Here is a 17606-nt window from a genome sequence, read left to right on the forward strand (position 1 = left end):
GTACCTCATCAATTTAACCAAAGCAAAAGCAAAGCTAGAAGTCCCTGCACAGCAGATTGCAGGGCAAGAAGTATCTGCTGATGTGTCTGCACTGTAAAACCCTGCTGTCTGGTGGAATTATGATAGTAATTGCTCTAAGATGCATTCTGTTTACAAAGACTAATGTTGCAGCTGTTTTTAATTAGCTGCTACAAGTGAAAAATTGCCAGTGTATGCTTGTTAGAGCTACTTAAACTTATTCCATTCCCAATAAAGGAGAATTTAAAGATAGCATCATAGAACACGAAACTGTTCATTAACAACCAAGTTCAGAGAGGTGGTGGTAAATATCTGAATGTACCCTTCTGATTTTATGGCAAGGAGAAAAACTCAATTCCCTATGGTACAGACAATTACATTCTGCATTGTAGTTTTCCAGTTTTTTCTTATATGTGTATTTCGGTCCTGAGCAGATGATTCATTCCCGAGGAAAAGGCTCTTTGCAGTACCCCCTCTCTGGCACTGTGCATAGAAAATACTTACATGAGGTTTATAGTATTTCCATTCATAAAGGTTTTAGAAATTGTCTTGAGAAAATCAGAAGCTTAGAAATGAAGGAGAGTTAAAAGTGTTATCATGAAGTTTGGTGACTATCATTCACAGAGTTTTATTTGTTCAGTGAGTTGGAAAAATCTGTGTTAATTTTCTTATTTTCTGTGTTTCTACAGGCCTTGAGGCCATTTTGCTATTAGTTTTAAAATGGTAATATTGATGCTCATAGGACCGTTGAAGAAAGCTGACATTTTATTTTATTTTTTTAATTAATTTATTTTATTTTATTTATTTTTGGCTGCGTTGGGTCTTTGTTGCTGCGTGCGGGCTTTTCTCTGGTTGTGGTGAGCGGGGGCTACTCTTCTTTGCAGTGTGTGGGCTTCTCATTCTGGTGGCTTCTCTTGTTGCGGAGCACAGGCTCTAGGCGTGCGGGCTTCAGTAGTTGTGGCTCACGGGCTCTAGAGCGCAGGCTCAGTAGTTGTGGCACACGGGCTTAGTTGTTCCGCGGCATGTGGGATCTTCCTGGACCAGGGCTCCAACCCGTGTCGCCTGCATTGGCAGGTGGATTCTTAACCACTGCACCACCCGGGAAACCCAAAGCTGACATTTTAGGTTCTTGTAAAGAGTTTAAATCATCTGTAATGGTATCTAATGCAGTGCCTTGCATAGAGAAAACATATTTATTGATTTGATTTCATTGTACACTGATCACACTGATCTCTTGCTACTCTGTGGCCTTGAATAATCAATAATTGACTGTAACTGAAGTGTTATATGACAGATGGTTGTTTTCCATCCTAGGTGAAGACCTAATGAGAATTTACTTAAAATAACAGCAAAGAAACTTAGACTTCAGAAAAGCAAAATAAGGATGATAAAAATCCTTTTGCTATAAGACTCCTTTTGCCTGAAACTTTGGAAATAAGTGGATAAATTAGATAGCTAAATTCTCTTTCAACTTTTGATTACTTGATTTTCATTGTTGTTTGCAAAGTTTATGAAACCTAAATTTTCTTCAATTCATAAAATGTGTTTTATGGTTTAATAGAAAAGCCATAAACTTTTCTATTCCTTTTAGCTACATTCCTGCAGAACCACATTTTTGGTTTTCAATATGATTTGTTGAATTCCAGAAATTTATCTATAAATCATTTGTTAGGAACATGTTATTATGTATAAGTTCCATCCAGATGGAAGTCTCTACCCTTTCATGGGCCTGGACTAATAGTGCCACAGAACACAGAAGCAGACCCACCCCAGGCACCCCCCTCCTTCCCTGGCTTCACTCTTCTGGCACGGCAAGCAGGGACTCCACTATCTCAAGCCACTGGTAGAGTCCCTTCCCCAGGACCTGGGAAGTAATTTTAGCCCAAGGTAAAGGTTGTGCCTAATACAACCTTTTGTCACATTCTCTACATTCACAGGAATGTTTTATTATTAATCACAAATCATAAGCAATTCCTATTCTTTTTAAATGCTTCTAAAGAGCTACATCCACTGCTATGATTTTGATGCCTTATTAGTCGCTTAGGCTAAGCTGTGCTCTGGTCAAAAACAACCCCCAGGGGCTTCCCTGGTGGCGCAGTGGTTGAGAATCTGCCTGCCAATGCAGGGGACACGGGTTCGAGCCCTGGTCTGGGAAGATCCCACATGCCGCGGAGCAACTAGGCCCGTGAGCCACAATTACTGAGCCTGCGCATCTGGAGCCTGTGCTCCGCAACAAGAGAGGCCGCGATAGTGAGAGGCCCGCGCACCACGATGAAGAGTGGCCCCCACTTGCCACAACTAGAGAAAAGCCCTCGCACAGAAACAAAGACCCAACACAGCCATAAATAAATAAATAGGAAGACTTTCTAAAACAAACAACAAAAAAAACCCACAACCCCCAGCATTTCAGGGACTTGCAACAACAAAGGTTTATCTCTCATGCTATACCTCCATTGCAGGGAACTAAGACTCTATTACACGTCACTGTCATTCTGAGACATAAGCTGAAGGAGCAGCCCCTCTCTGAGGCTTTGCTAGTCCTTCAGCAGAGAGAGAAAAACAGAGTGGAAACCTACAATGGATCTTAAAGCTTCTGCTTGAAAAGGATGCATGTCATGCCACACACACGTTGTACAAACCCAGTCAAGTGGCCACTCTGGGAATGTGCAGTCCTGCAGAGAGGGCCACCACAAGCCATGCAGCCAGGCCTGGCATCAGTGGGGCAGGGATGTATAATCATTCCGTGGTGAGGGGCAAGGAATACTTTTGAATAATGTTACAGTCTATTACAGTTATGGAATCCTCAGACTGGCTGTAAATACGTTCTCATCTGTTTCTGTGATGAGGTCTGAACGTTGCTGACTTCTGGCAGAGATAGCCCTCTGTACTTACCATCCCATTTTATTCTCTTCCTGGGCCTATAGGAAGATAGCCTTTCTCAACCCCTTTGCATCTGTCTGGGGCCAGGAGACTATTTATACCCAGTGGATTATGGGGAGAAGTAATGTGTGGCATGTCCAGACCTAGCTCCCATGCACCTGACAAAATCCATTCTCCCTCCCTCCCTTCCTCCCTCCCTCCTTCCTTCTCTCTCTCTCAACATGGACTGGGTGAATACAGAGGGCCCTGTCTCTCCAAATCACTGCTCAGAGGCAATGTATCCAGGAGAACCGTCTGTCCAGAAACATCTACTTTCAACTGTGGGTTAGAACAAATGAACATTTGTTGTGTTAAGACACTGAGATTTTGTGGTTCCATGTTTCTGTGTTACCCTGTCCTGACCAATATAACCTTCCTTTTTGGTTTACTTAATGATGCACGTTTACTAGAGTGATGTATGTTTTGTAGTGAAGTGATCAAATACAACATAACCCCCGAAATTGCTGAATGTACATGCACAGTTCTACTGTGGAAATATAAATACGTGACCAAAGAACTGATTTTAAAATTTTATTTCATTTTAATTAATTTAAATTTAAATGGCCGCACGTGGCTAATAGCTACCTTATGCGACCACAGAACCTTGAGAGTAGAAAGCTTTTTTGGCTATGTGATATATTATATAAATCTTCCCACTATCTCAGCAATCCAAACAAAACCAACACACTGTCTAAATTAGACACTTTCTGGGTGACTAAGAGACATAAAAATGAGCAGCAGAAAATAGCTACATCTTTATATAGTGTTTCATTGGTGATGGTTGCGACATTGGAGTACTAGTCAGAGTTCTTTTCTAGTACAAATTGAGATGAAAGGTTCATGTTAATAGCTTCCAAATATAGAGTAGAACAGAAGAACAGAAGAACAAATGGTGGAATGGACATTTTTTGTCAAAGTATAAATGTGGTCTTTTTTTTATATATAAATTTATTTATTTATTTATTTATTTTTATTTTTGGCTGTGTTGGGTCTTCGTTTCTGTGCGAGGGCTTTCTCCAGTTGCGGCGAGCGGGGGCCACTCTTCATCGTGGTGCGCGGGCCTCTCACTGTTGCGGCCTCTCCCGTTGCGGAGCATAGGCTCCAGACGTGCAGACTCAGTAGTTGTGGCTCACGGGCTTAGTTGCTCCGTGGCATGTGAGATCTTCCCAGTCCAGGGCTCGAACCAGTGTCCCCTGCATTGGCAGGCAGATTCTTAACCACTGTGCCACCAGGGAAGCCCAAGTGTGGTCTTTAATGACATAAAATAAATGTAAAATGAACAAGACTTCACATTCATTTCTGAGTTTCTTCATTGTGAAGTTTGTGAGGTGTGTTAGAGTTGATAACTTTGCAAATGGTGTGCCTTTGCTTAAATCTCCGTACTACATTTGCGGAGGTGCTTGTAATGCTGGGAACCATTTACAGGTGTTATAAAAGACTAAATTTTTCTATGTTTAAAGGACTATTTCAAAGAAGGAGCTGAGTCATGTAATGAAAAGAACATTGGATTCGGAGCAAAATGTCTAGATATTTGTGCTGTCCACTCTCACTAACTGGCTATATGAATTTGGGCAGGTTATTTAAACTCTCTGGGTCTCAGTTTCTTCCACAGTGAACTTATGAGCTTGGACTACTCACCAATCTCTAAAACTCTATGGCTGAACATCCCTCTATTTCAGTCCTTTTTTTTCTCCTTGACCATTTGTTGTTCACATGTGGAAAGGAGGTATTAGAATGAGCCCATCCATGTCAACATGACTTAACTCTTTGCTCCAGGAAATTCTTGCCCAGAAAGATGAGACAGTAAGTTAATAAATAGCTTCACTATTTGCTTCATGGAATTCTGCAAATCAGTTTATCAGGACAAACAGTTTGCTCATCTCGGCAAACGGCTCTCTTATTAGAATAATATATCATTCACCTGGGCAAACAACTTGACGAGTACATGGAAGAATGACATTATGCATTGTGGTCTTAAAAGTGAATCTGCTGTAAATGCTATCTTATTTTACTATCTAACTGGCAGGAAAATATCTTAGTATGTGAGTCTAGCATGTATTTCCTATCTAGCATGAGACTCTACATAGTTTGTATATGAATGAGGTTAATTATAACGAGGTTAATGAAATCGTAGTCATTGAGTTAATTATAACAAGGTGGGTGAGCAAAATCAGTTTTCTATGTCAAACAGTTTACAACTTTATATAAAACAATCACTTGTCTATAATATACATTCTAAGAAATTCAGTTTTCTATGACAAACATACATACTCTTAAAGTTACAGCTTAAAGCCTTTGTAGTTTGAAAGTGCAGACGACAGAGGTTCCCTGACATTACTAACCCAACATTAAGAGCTACTTATTAGTTTAACAAGAGACAGGGCATGTGCAAATTTAAACTTAGAGCAGAAACTTGTGCCTTTTGCTTAAGTGTTCTTTGTTCAATGTGCTCTTTTTTTGTTGTTGTTGAGGTTTTTTTTTTTTAAACATCTTTATTGGAGTATAATTGCTTTACAATGGTGTGTTAGTTTCTGTTTTATAACAAAGTGAATCAGCTATACATATACATATGTCCCCATATTTCTTCCCTCTTGTGTCTCCCTCCCTCCCACCCTCCTGTTCAATGTGCTCTTAAGAAAGTACCCTGAATTCTTAAATAACCTGTGTCAAAGTTCTTTTTCTTGAAGTTTCTCACTAAATACCTTTATCACCCATGAGTTCTCTCATTAATTTTAACTAAGGCTGAATTAAACTATTCTCAAGCTTATGGTTTTTATTTCTTCATGAAGCCCAATAGGAAAAGCTTTGTCTTTAGGTTCACAGTTTTACCTCAGGAATTTCAATCACAGATCTGAGAGCAGCTTGTTGAGGATATGAAGTTAGAATTTAGAACGTGCCCTGAGAAAAGGGTCCCGTGACATTCACATCTATTGCTTTGACATGGCCATTTTGATGTGGAAGCATTTGATAAAGACTGAAAAGGACACATTTTCAGTTAAAAGAAGTTACCAAATAATGTACAAAGTGGACACCCTAACCTTCCGAGCCTCCCCCCCCACTGTTGACCAGCCTGTTGTATTCTCTTTCCCTTCCTCCCTCCTGTTCCCCTACTCCCTGCCCTGCCCTGTCCATGTTGGATACTGTGGTGGATCAGAGATGTGGTGAGGCATAAAATCAAAGGGAAGCGTGAGATGGGTTGAGGGTTAGCTAACTTCTGGCAGACCAATCACGTGTGACCGACATTAGAGGTTTACCAGCCATCTTCCTCATCTCAGGAAAAGCCGTCTGTCATTGAAAGCAAAGCATCTTCTCCTTTCTGAGATTTTACCTGTATCTTTGATGTCTGTACCTCAAATTCTTTTTTTTTTTTTTTTAGACTTTTTTCCCATATAGGCCATTACGGAGTATTGCTTTGTAGACTTTTTAGCGATGGCCATTCTGACCAGTGTGAGGTGGTATCTCACTGTAGTTTTGATTTGCATTTCTCTAATGATTAGCGATGTTGAACATATTTTCATGTGCTGCTTTTTGGCCATCTGTACGTCTTCTTTGGAGAAATGTCTACAGAGGTCTTCTGCCTACTTTTTGATTGGGTTGATTGTGTTTTTGTTATCGAGTTGTGTGAGCTGTTTGTATATTTTGGAAATTAGCCCTTGTCAGTCGCATTCTTTTTTTTTTTTTAATTAATTAATTTATTTTTTTCACACACACACACACACACACTGTATTTTATTTTTACAAGAGATAAATAAACTGACACCAAGCATTGTAAATGGATGACCACAACAAAAGCAACAGTGATTGCAATTACCAAACACGAAACACACTCATACTATGTCATAATATTGACATTCAGTCCAGTAATCCTCCACTGTAACAGCTCCTTTACTTTGCAGTGAAAATTGATTTGTATATTTTTTGCCTCTGAGTCCTTGTGGGACTTTTTTTTTTTTCATTCAAACAGAAAGTCACAAAAATTATAATCATCCTCATCAGTTCACTCAGTCCCATGTAATTAATTTTTTTTTCATCTTGATCTTTTGTTAGCACTTTTATGAATTCATTAGTTTTCCATTAGAGTTCTGAAAATGCTTATTCATTCAGTTCAACAGTATACTCAGTTACCATAAATCTGTACTTGTCAGAGTCTTTTCCATGAATTCCTTGAAGATAAACCCTTTTATAGGAACGTTTTTGCAAAAGCATCAGAGTACACCCAGAACTGTCTGTAAATGACAAAAGACTTAAAACTGAACACGGTTAAAGATTTGATGAAAGTTCATAATAATGCAATTGACAAGGAAATTTAGTTATTTCTGATATATACATTTTAAAGTAATAACTAGAATTATGACTTATAACATTATACCAGAACATATAAGATTTTTAGAAATTTCATGTAATGTCTGAAACATTTATATTAACATATTTCCATACAAATAGCCCAAAGAAAGTTTAGTATTAGTAGTTTTGTTTGTTTGTTTCTTTCTTTTTTTATACTGCAGGTTCTTATTAGTCATCAATTTTATACACATCAGTGTATACATGTCAATCCCAATCGCCCAAGTCAGCACACCACCATCCCCACCCCACCGCGGTGTTCCCCCCTTGGTGTCCATATGTTTATTCTCTACATCTGTGTCTCAACTTCTGCCCTGCAAACCAGTTCATCTGTACCATTTTTCTACGTTCCACATACATGCGTTAATATACGATATTTGTTTTTCTCTTTCTGACTTACTTCACTCTGTATGACACTCTCTAGATCCATCCACATCTCAACAAATGACTCAATTTCGTTCCTTTTTATGGCTCAGTGATATTCCATTGTATATATGTACCACATCTTCTTTATCCATTCGTCTGTCAATGGACATTTAGGTTGCTTCCATGACCTGGCTATTGTAAATAGTGCTGCAATGAACATTGGGGTGCATGTGTCTTTTGGAATTATGGTTTCCTCTGGGTATATGCCCAGTAGTGGGATTCCTGGATCATATGGTAATTCTATTTTTAGTTTTTTAAGGAACCTCCATACTGTTCTCCATAGTGGCTGTATCAATTTACATTCCCACCAACAGTGCAAGAGGGTTCCCTTTTTTCCACACCCTCTCCAGCATTTGTTGTTTGTAGATTTTCTGATGATGCCCATTCTAACTGGTATGAGGTGATGCCTCGTAGTTTTGATTTGCATTTCTCTAATAATTAGTGATGTTGAGCAGCTTTTCATGTGCTTCTTGGCCATCTGTATGTCTTCTTTGGAGAAATGTCTATTTAGGTCTTCTGCCCATTTTTGGATCAGGTTGTTTGTTTCTTTAATATTAAGCTACATGAGCTGTTTATATATTTTGGAGATTTATCCTTTGTCCATTGATTCATTTGCAAATATTTTCTCCCATTCTGAGGGTTGTCTTTTTGTCTTCTTTATGGTTTCCTTTGCAGTGCAAAAGCTTTGAAGTTTCACTAGGTCCCATTTGTTTATTTTTGTTTTTATTTCCATTACTCTAGGAGGTGGATCAAAAAAGATCTTGCTGTGATGTATGTCAAAGAGTGTTCTTCCTATGTTTTCCTCTAAGAGTTTTATACTGTCCAGTCTTACATTTAGGTCTTGAATCCATTTTGAGTTTATTTTTGTGTATGGTGTTAGGGAGTGTTCTAATTTCATTCTTTTACATGTAGCTGTTCAGTTTTCCCAGCACCACTTACTGAAGAGACTGTCTTTTCTCCATTGTATATCTTTGCCTCCTTTGTCATAGATTAGTTGACTATAGGTGCATGGGTTTATCTCTGGGCTTTCTATCTTGTTCCATTGATATATGTTTCTATTTTTGTGCCAGTACCATATTGTCTTGATTAATATAGCTTTGTAGTATAGTCTGAAGTCAGGGAGTCTGATTCCTTCAGCTCCGTTTTTTTCCCTCAAGACTGCTTTGGCTATTCGGGGTCTTTTGTGTCTCCATACAAATTTTAAGATGATTTGTTCTAGTTCCGTAAAAAATGCCATTGGTAATTTGATAGGGATTGCATTGAATCTGTAGATTGCTTTGGGTAATATAGTCATTTTCACAATATTGATTCTTCCAATCCAAGAACATGGTATATCTCTCCATCTGTTTGTATCATCTTTAATTTCTTGCATCAGTGTCTTATAGTTTTCTGCATACAGGTCTTTTGTCTCCCTAGGTAGGTTTATTCCTAGGTATTTTATTCTTTTTGTTGCAGTGGTAAATGGGAGTGTTTCCATAATTTCTCTTTCAGATTTTTCATCATTAGTGTATAGGAATGCAAGAGATTTCTGTGCATTAATTTTGTATCCTGCACCTTTACCAAATTCATTGATTAGCTCTAGTAGTTTTCTGGTGGCATTTTTAGGATTCTCTATGTATAGTGTCATGTCATCTGCAAACAGTGACAGTTTTACTTCTTCTTTTCCAATTTGTATTCCTTTTATGTCTTTTTCTTCTCTGATTGCTGTGGCTAGGACTTCCAAAACTATGTTGAATAATAGTGGTCAGAGTGGACATCCTTGTCTTCTTCCTGATCTTAGAGGAAATGCTTTAAGTTTTTCACTGTTGAGAATGCTGTTTGCTGTGGGTTTGTCGTATATGGCCTTTATTATGTTGAGGTAGGTTCCCTCTATGCCCACTTTCTGGAGAGATTTTTATCATAAATGGGTGTTGAATTTTGTCAAAAGCTTTTTCAGCATCTATTGAGATGATCATACGGTTTTTATTCTTCAATTTGTTAATATGTTGTATCACATTGATTGATTTGCATATATTGAAGAATCCTTGCATCCCTGGGATAAATCTCACTTGATCGTGGTGTATGATCCTTTTAACGTGTTGTTGGATTCTGTTTGCTAGTATTTTGTTGAGGATTTTTGCATCTATATTCATGAGTGATATTGGTCTGTAATTTTCTTTTTTTGTAGTATCTTTGTCTGGTTTTGGTATCAGGGTAACAGTGGCCTCATAGAATGAGTTTGGGAGTGTTCCTTCCTCTGCAATTTTTTGGAAGAGTTTGAGAAGGATGGGTGTTAGCTCTTCTCTAAATGTTTGATAGAATTCACCTGTGAAGCCATCTGGTCCTGGACCTTTGTTTGTTGGAAGATATTTAGTCACAGTTTCAATTTCATAACTTGTGATTGGTTTGTTCATATTTTCTGTTTCTTCCTGGTTCAGTCTTGGAAGGTTATACCTTTCTAAGAATTTGTCCATTTCTTCCAGGTTGTCCATTTTATAGGCATAGAGTTGCTTGTAGTAGTCTCTTTGTATTTCTGTGGTGTCTGTTTTAACTTCTCCTTTTTCATTTCTAATTTTATTGATTTGAGTCCTCTCCCTCTTTTTCTTGATGAGTCTGGCTAATGGTTTATCAATTTTGTTTATCTTCTCAAAGAACCAGCTTTTAGTTTTATTGATCTTTGCTATTGTTTTCTTTGTTTCTATTTCATTTATTTCTGCTCTAATCTTTATGATTTCTTTACTTCTGCTAACTTTGGGTTTTGTTTGTTCTTCTTTCTCTAGTTCCTTTAGGTGTAAGGTTAGATTGTTTATTTGAGATTTTTCTTGTTTCCTGACGTAGGCTTGTATAGCTATAAACTTCCCTCTTAGAACTGCTTTTGCTGCATCCCACAGGTTTTGGGTCATCGTGTTTTCATTGTCATTTGTCTCTAGGTATATTTTGATTTCCTCTTTGATTTCTTCAGTGATTTCTTGGTTATTTAGTAACATATTGTTTAGCCTCCATGTGTTGGTGTTTTTTACGTTTTTTTCCCTGTAATTCATTTCTAATCTCATAACGTTGTGGTCAGAATAGATGCTTGATATGATTTCAATTTTCTAAATTTACTGAGGCTTGATTTGTGACCCAAGATGTGATCTATCCTGGAGAATGTTCCGTGCGCACTTGAGAAGAACGTGTAATCTGCTGTTTTTGGATGGAATGTCCTGTAAATATAAATTAAATCTCTCTGGTCTATTGTGTCATTTAAAGCTTCTGTTTCCTTATTTATTTTCATTTTGGATGATCTGTCCATTGGTGTAAGTGAAGTGTTAAAGTCCCCCACTATTATTGTGTTACTGTCGATTTCCTCTTTTATAGCTGTTAGCAGTTGCCTTATGTATTGAGGTGCTCCTATGTTGGGTGCATATATATTTATAATTGTTATATCTTCTTCTTGGATTGATCCCTTGATCATTATGTAGTGTCCTTCCTTGTCTCTTGTAACATTCTTTATTTTAAAGTCTATTTTATCTGATATGAGTATAGCTACTCCAGCTTTCTTCTGATTTCCATTTGCGTGGAATATCTTTTTCCATCCCCTCACTCTCAGTCTGTATGTGTCCCTAGGTCTGAAGTGGGTCTCTTGTAGACAGCATATATATGGGTCTTGTTTTTGCATCCATTCAGCAAGCCTGTGTCTTTTGCTTGGAGCATTTAATCCATTCACGTTTAAGGTAATTATCGATATGTATGTTCCTATGACCATTTTCTTAATTGTTTTGGGTTTGTTTTTGTAGGTCCTTTTCTTCTCTTGTGTTTCCCACTTAAAGAAGTTCCTTTAGCATTTGTTGTAGAGCTGGTTTGGTGGTGCTGAATTCTCTTAGCTTTTGCTTGCTTGTAAAGCTTTTGATTTCTCCGTTGAATCTGAATGCGGTCCTTGCCAGGTAAAGTAATCTTGGTTGTAGGTTCTTTCCTTTCATCACTTTAAGTATATCATGCCACTCCCTTCTGGCTTGTAGATTTTCTGCTGAGAAATCAGCTGTTAACCTTATGAGAGTTCCCTTGTATGTTATTTGTCATTTTTCCCTTGCTGCTTTCAATAATTTTTCTTTGTCTTTAATTTTTACCAATTTGATTACTATGTGTCTCGGCATGTTTCTCCTTGGGTTTATCCTGTATGGGACTCGCTGTGCTTCCTGGACTTGGGTGGCTATTTCCTTTCCCATGTTAGGGAAGTTTTTGACTATAATCTCTTCAAGTATTTTCTTGGGTCCTTTCTCTCTCTCTTCTCCTGGGACCCCTATAATGCGAATGTTGTTGCGTTTAATGTTTTCCCAGAGGTCTCTTAGGCTGTCTTCATTTCTTTTCATTCTTTTTTCTTTAGTCTGTTCTATAGCAGTGAATTCCACCATTCTGTCTTCCAGGTCACTTATCCGTTCTTCTGCCTCAGGTATTCTGCTATTGATTCCTTCTAGTGTAGTTTTCATTTCTGTTATTGTATTGTTCATCTCTGTTTGTTTGTTCTTTAATTCTTCTAGGTCTTTGTTAAACATTTCTTGCATCTTCTCGATTTTTGCCTCCATTCTTTTTCCGAGGTCCTGGATCATCTTCACTATCATTATTCTGAATTCTTTTCCTGGAAGTTTGCCTATCTCCACTTCATTTAGTTGTTTTTTCTGGGGTTTTATCTTGTTCCTTCATCTGGTACATAGCCCTCTGCCTTTTCATCTTGTCTGTCTTTCTGTGAATGTGGTTTTTGTTCCACAGGCTGCAGGACTGTAGTTCTTCTTGCTTCTGCTGTCTGCCCTCTGGTGGATGAGGCTATCTAAGAGGCTTGATCGGAGGGACTGGTGGTGGGTAGAGCTGACTGTTGCTCTGGTGAGCAGAGCTCAGTAAAACTTTAATCCACTTGACTGTTGATGGATGGGGCTGGGTTCCCTCCCTGTTGGTTTTTGGCCTGAGGCAACCCAACACTGGAGCCTACTTGGGCTCTTGTTGGGGCTAATGACAGACTCTGGGAGGCCTCATGCCAAGGAATACTTCCCAGAACTTCTGCCACCAGTGTCCTTGTCCCCACGGTGAGCCACAGCCTCTCCCCCACCTCTGCAGGAGACCCTCCAACACTAGCAGGTAGGTCTGGTTCAGTCTCCCCCAGAGTCACTGCTCCTTCCCCTGGGTCCCAACGCGCACACTACTTTGTGTGTGCCCTCCAAGAGTGGAGTCTCTGTTTCCCCCAGTCCTGTCGAAGTCCTGCAAGCAATTCCCACTAGGCTTCAAAGTCTGATTCTCTAGGAATTCCTCCTCCCGTTGCCGGACCCCCAGGTTGGGAAGCCTGATGTGGGGCTCAGAGCCTCCACTCCAGTGGGTGGACTTCTGTGGTATAAGTGTTCGCCAGTCTGTGAATCACCCACCCGCCAGTTATGGGATTTAATTTTACTGTGATTTCGCCCCTCTTACCATCTCATTGTGGCTTCTCCTTTGTCTTTGGATGTGGGGTATCTTTTTTGGTGAGTTCCAGTGTCTTCCTGTCGATGATTGTCCAGCAACTAGTTGTGATTCTGGTGTTCTTGCAAGAGGGAGTGAGAGCACTTCTTTCTACTACGCCATCTTGTTTTTGACATCCATCAGTCACATTCTTGGCAACTGTTTCCTCCCAGTCTGTAGGCTGACTTTTCACTTTGTTTATGGTTTCCTTTACTGTGCAAAAGCTTATAAGTTGGATTAGGTCCCACTTGTTATTTTTGCTTTTATTTCTACTGCCTTAGGAGATTGACCTAAGAAAACATTGATACAATTTATGTCAGAGCATGTTTTGCCTATGTGTCCTCTTCTTGGAGTTTTATGGTGTCATGTCTTATATTTGAGGCTTTAATAGGCTGAGGCAATTTTTAAAAATTCAAGTGAAAGGTCACTTTGCTTTACATGGGGAGAAGACACATTCAAAACATATGTTTCATTCACTTTGGTAACCAATAAGAACTGTGTCCACGTACAGAGCAAAGGAAACATGTCCAAGAAACGTTTTTCTTTTTTTACTTGGTTAGAAATAAAAGTCACTTGATCTTTTCTCTTCCATCCTAGTCACAACTAAGTTTTAAGAAAATCCAGGTCATATTGATAACCTCAGGTCAATACTGATTTTTGCAAGATCAGAAATGTTCCCTCATTACATTCTTCTTTAGATTTCAAAAAGCCTACTGTATTTATTCTCCTGGAATAGTGTGAAATAACCCTTTCCCTGAATGAAAAGCTTCTTTCTACAGTTCTTTCTTCTGAAACAAGGCTTTCCTTTTCTGAGCCCTGAACTGGAATAATTTCCTGGGGATCCCTCTTATCTAGGGGGATTGTAGTGAAGTCACTGCCTGAGCTGATTTCAGTTCATTTTCTTGAGCTGAATTGTATGAAAGCCTTCACAAGTCATCTTTTAAAGGGATAGACTTGCATAAAACTAAAACCACCAGATTTCTTCATACAGTATAATGAGGTCTTGACATTCCAGAGATTTGGTACCTAAATGCATAGGCACTCAATGAATGTTTGTTGGAAGGAAGGCTGGTGGAAAGGAATAAAGGACGGGAGGGAAAGTTAGAAAAAAAAATTTTTTTTCACTGGAGATAGGTTTGATTTTTAATTGGGAAGAGGAATGTGAAATTTATTGTTGTTATACTTGCGAACCCAGAATATAATTTATGATGACTTAAGAAGTAATTGCCTTTTATCTACATTTTAATGCAAAAACAGTCATTGGACAAGACGCAGAAAAACAATTTACATATATTTTATACATGTTTTGTTCAAAAAACCAGAATCTATAAGAAATATTGAAGAATTTCTTTCTGGTTATTATACTCATAAAATGTGTGCATTTGAGTTTTGCTTCTGGACAGACATGTTCTGCTTGGCAGTCTCTTTTGAGATCGCTTGCTGAGCACATATATTTTTCCTTTTGCTGATTTTAATGTCTCTGTAGTTTGTTTGGTGGCTGTTGTAATAAGAGACTAGCTTCTAATCTATCCAAAGGAGGCTGAGATGAACGACCAGAAATAAGATTGACCAAAAACAACAGTTGGGGGACAGTGGCTGTCCCACACTTTTTTTTTTTTAAATAAATAAATAAATTTATTTATTTATTTTTGGCTGCATTGAGTCTTCGTTGCTGTGCGTGGGCTTTCTCTAGTTGTGGCAAGTGGGGGCTACTCTTCATTGCAGTGTGCGGGCTTCTCATTGCGGTGGCTTCTCTTGTTGCGGAGTACGGGCTCTAGGCACACGGGCTTCAGTTGTTGTGGCATACAGTCTCAGTACTTGTGGCTCACGGGCTCTAGAGCACAGGCTCAGTAGTTGTGGCTCACGGGCTTAGTTGCTCCACGGCATGTGGGATCTTCCTGGACCAGGGCTCGAACCCGTGTCCCCTGCACTGACAGGCAGATTCTCAACCACTGTGCCACCAGGGAAGCCCTGTCCCACACTTTTGATCCCAAGATTTCTTAGGGTATGTCTCACGCTAGCAACAAAAAGAAAAACTAGGAACACCAAGAGGGCCAAGGGAGAGGGAACATGGGTGGCTGCCAGCCTGGGCAAATGCAGTCCTTTTGGTTGAGCCAAATTCACAAGGGTAGAAGACCAGATCCTAGCTTGAGGCCCAAACCCTGATGAGTCAGAACAAGTTGTCAGGACCTCAAGGGCCTGGGAGGCAATGGTGGGCAAAGATTTGGACGTCCTGAACTTGCCTACATTGTGGAGGTGGGGTGCAGTGGGTAATCTTTTTCCATTTTCTGCTTTTTGGTATTAACTATATTTTCTTTAATAGTCACATATATTACTTACAAAAAGGAAAAAAACCCTAGGTTTTATGTATTCACTGACTAAATTTCAAAATCAGTATGGATTTGCTCCTTTTTTAGGAAGTATGGTGTTTTCATTTAATAGATTGCCGTTAGTGTACTTTAGAAGCAGCATGCAGTTTGATGAAGATATTTCAAGGTTTAAATAACTTAATGAATAAGGTTTAGTTGATGCAAGGTACCCCTTCTTTCTCAGGGGACTGCTCCTCACCTCAATACCTTATGAATATCAATGGAGCATTATGGGATAGCCTAGAAACAGGCACAGTTATGTCAGTATGATTTATGGCTAACTTGGCACTCGACATCAATGTAAAGGAGGGGCAGTTCATTAAATGGTGCCAGGGAAATTGATTATTCATATAGAAAATAATTAAAGTAGACCTGGATTTCATTTCATACACAGAAGTCAATTTCAGGTGGATTAAGAGACATAAGTTCATTAAATGGTGCCAGGGAAATTGATTATTCATATAGAAAATAATTAAAGTAGATCTGGACTTCATTTCATACACAGAAGTCAATTTCAGGTGGATTAAGAGACATAAACATAAAAGGCAAAACTTTTAAACTTATGGGAGAAAATATAGAATAGTTTTACGACCTTAGAGGAGAGAAGGGTATTAAATGAGACACAAAAAGTGGTAGCCAGAAAGCAAGAGATTGGTCATTGGACTACCTTAAAATCAAGGACATTACTTCATCAAAAGACATCACTAAAAGAGTTGGGAGAGGCGGAAGCCATGAACTAGGAGAAAGTATTTGACATACATATAACTGACAAATAATAAGGAAACAGGAAACCATCCTTCAGACAATGAGACCCCACTTCATCAAAAGATACTGTAAAATGAGTGAAAAATCAAGGCATAAATACTAGGGGGAGATATTTGCCATGCGTATAGCTGACAAATTATTAAAGGGGGTAAAAAGCACTCTGTAGAAAAATGAAAAAAGCCTTTAATAGAAATTACACAGAAATGGAAATGTGAATGGTCAATAAAAATATGAAAATGTTTAGCTTCATTAGTAATCAGGAAAATGCAAATTAAAACCACCAGAGGATACTATTTCCCACTCCCCAGAGTGGGAAAAGCTTTAAAGTCAAAAAGTCAAGTAAGAATGTGGAACAACAGGAACTCTTAGACACTGTTGGTGGCAGTGTGAATCAGGGCAGCCACTTTGGAGAACCCTGCAGTCTTGTCAGGAAGTGTTGAAGCTGTATGTGATCTATAGCCTAGTCATTCAGCTTCTAGCCCACACCCTAGGGCAGTGGTTCTCAACCCTTCCTTATGTTAGAATCTAAAAATGAGCATGTCAGAAATAGGCCTTATCCCAGACGTGTGGTTACCAAATTGTATGCATAGGCGCTCAGGGGCACCACCACAAACCCACAGAGGACCGTGGGGTATTTTGCATGTTCGAGGGAACGCTGTGATACTTGGCATCTGCTGGACACTGTGTGAACTACTAACTCAAGATAGTTCAGTTCACAGTTTCCTTGTTAGACTCTCTCCATTCTTTTCTATTATGCAATATTTCGCAAAGCTAGATTTTTCAGTGGTTGCTCTAATAAAAAGCAGATAGGAAACCATAGGAAAATCAATGTGGAACAGGAAATGAAAATGGCAGGGTTTGAGAAGTTGTACAGAGCCCAACAGGTGCATCTATCCCATTCGTAAGTAATTGTGGTTATTTAAGAATTAAATTAAAATATTTTTTCTTTCAATTTTTGCACATTAGTTTTTCAGACAGCTAGTACGTCATTGGGACATAAAGACTTAGTAAGTTGTTTGGAACTAACTATTTAGAAAATGGAATTGTTTGGTATTTCTTTTGTCCTAGGAGTGCCATTAAAAAAGTTCTGAGACATCAAGTGGATCTTGAACCAAGAATGTTTGAGAATCTCTGTCCCAAATTAGTTAACTCAGAATATTTGGAGTTGGAGTCTGTGTGTCTTTGTTTTTAAAAACTTCCCAGGTGATTCTAATGGCGCCTAGGGCTGAGAAGCACTGCTAGGGAAACTCTTACACATGTGACTGAGGATAGTGCTATTCAAAGTGTATCTGGGGACCAGCGCTGGTTTGCACATTATTTCCTACA

The 17606-nt window shown here is 38.9% G+C and overlaps 1 protein-coding gene across 11 annotated transcripts in view; it reads left to right on the plus strand.

Moving 5' to 3' along the window:
* Window positions 1-17606, plus strand: part of BICD1 (BICD cargo adaptor 1) — a 220707-nt gene that overhangs the window by 62994 nt on the left and 140107 nt on the right. Inside the window, exon 2 of one of the 11 annotated variants that reach the window (XM_082352129.1) lies at window positions 1-2090. The exons of the other annotated variants lie outside the window; for them this stretch is intronic. Within the exon in view, the coding sequence (XP_082208255.1) occupies window positions 1-81 (81 nt within the window). The 3' untranslated portion in view covers window positions 82-2090. Of the gene's footprint in view, window positions 2091-17606 lie in introns of those variants that run through there. 11 annotated transcript variants of the gene reach the window in all.

Source organism: Balaenoptera borealis, assembly GCF_965194805.1.
Source record: "Balaenoptera borealis genome assembly, chromosome: 13".
Classification (NCBI taxonomy): Eukaryota; Metazoa; Chordata; class Mammalia; order Artiodactyla; family Balaenopteridae; genus Balaenoptera; species Balaenoptera borealis.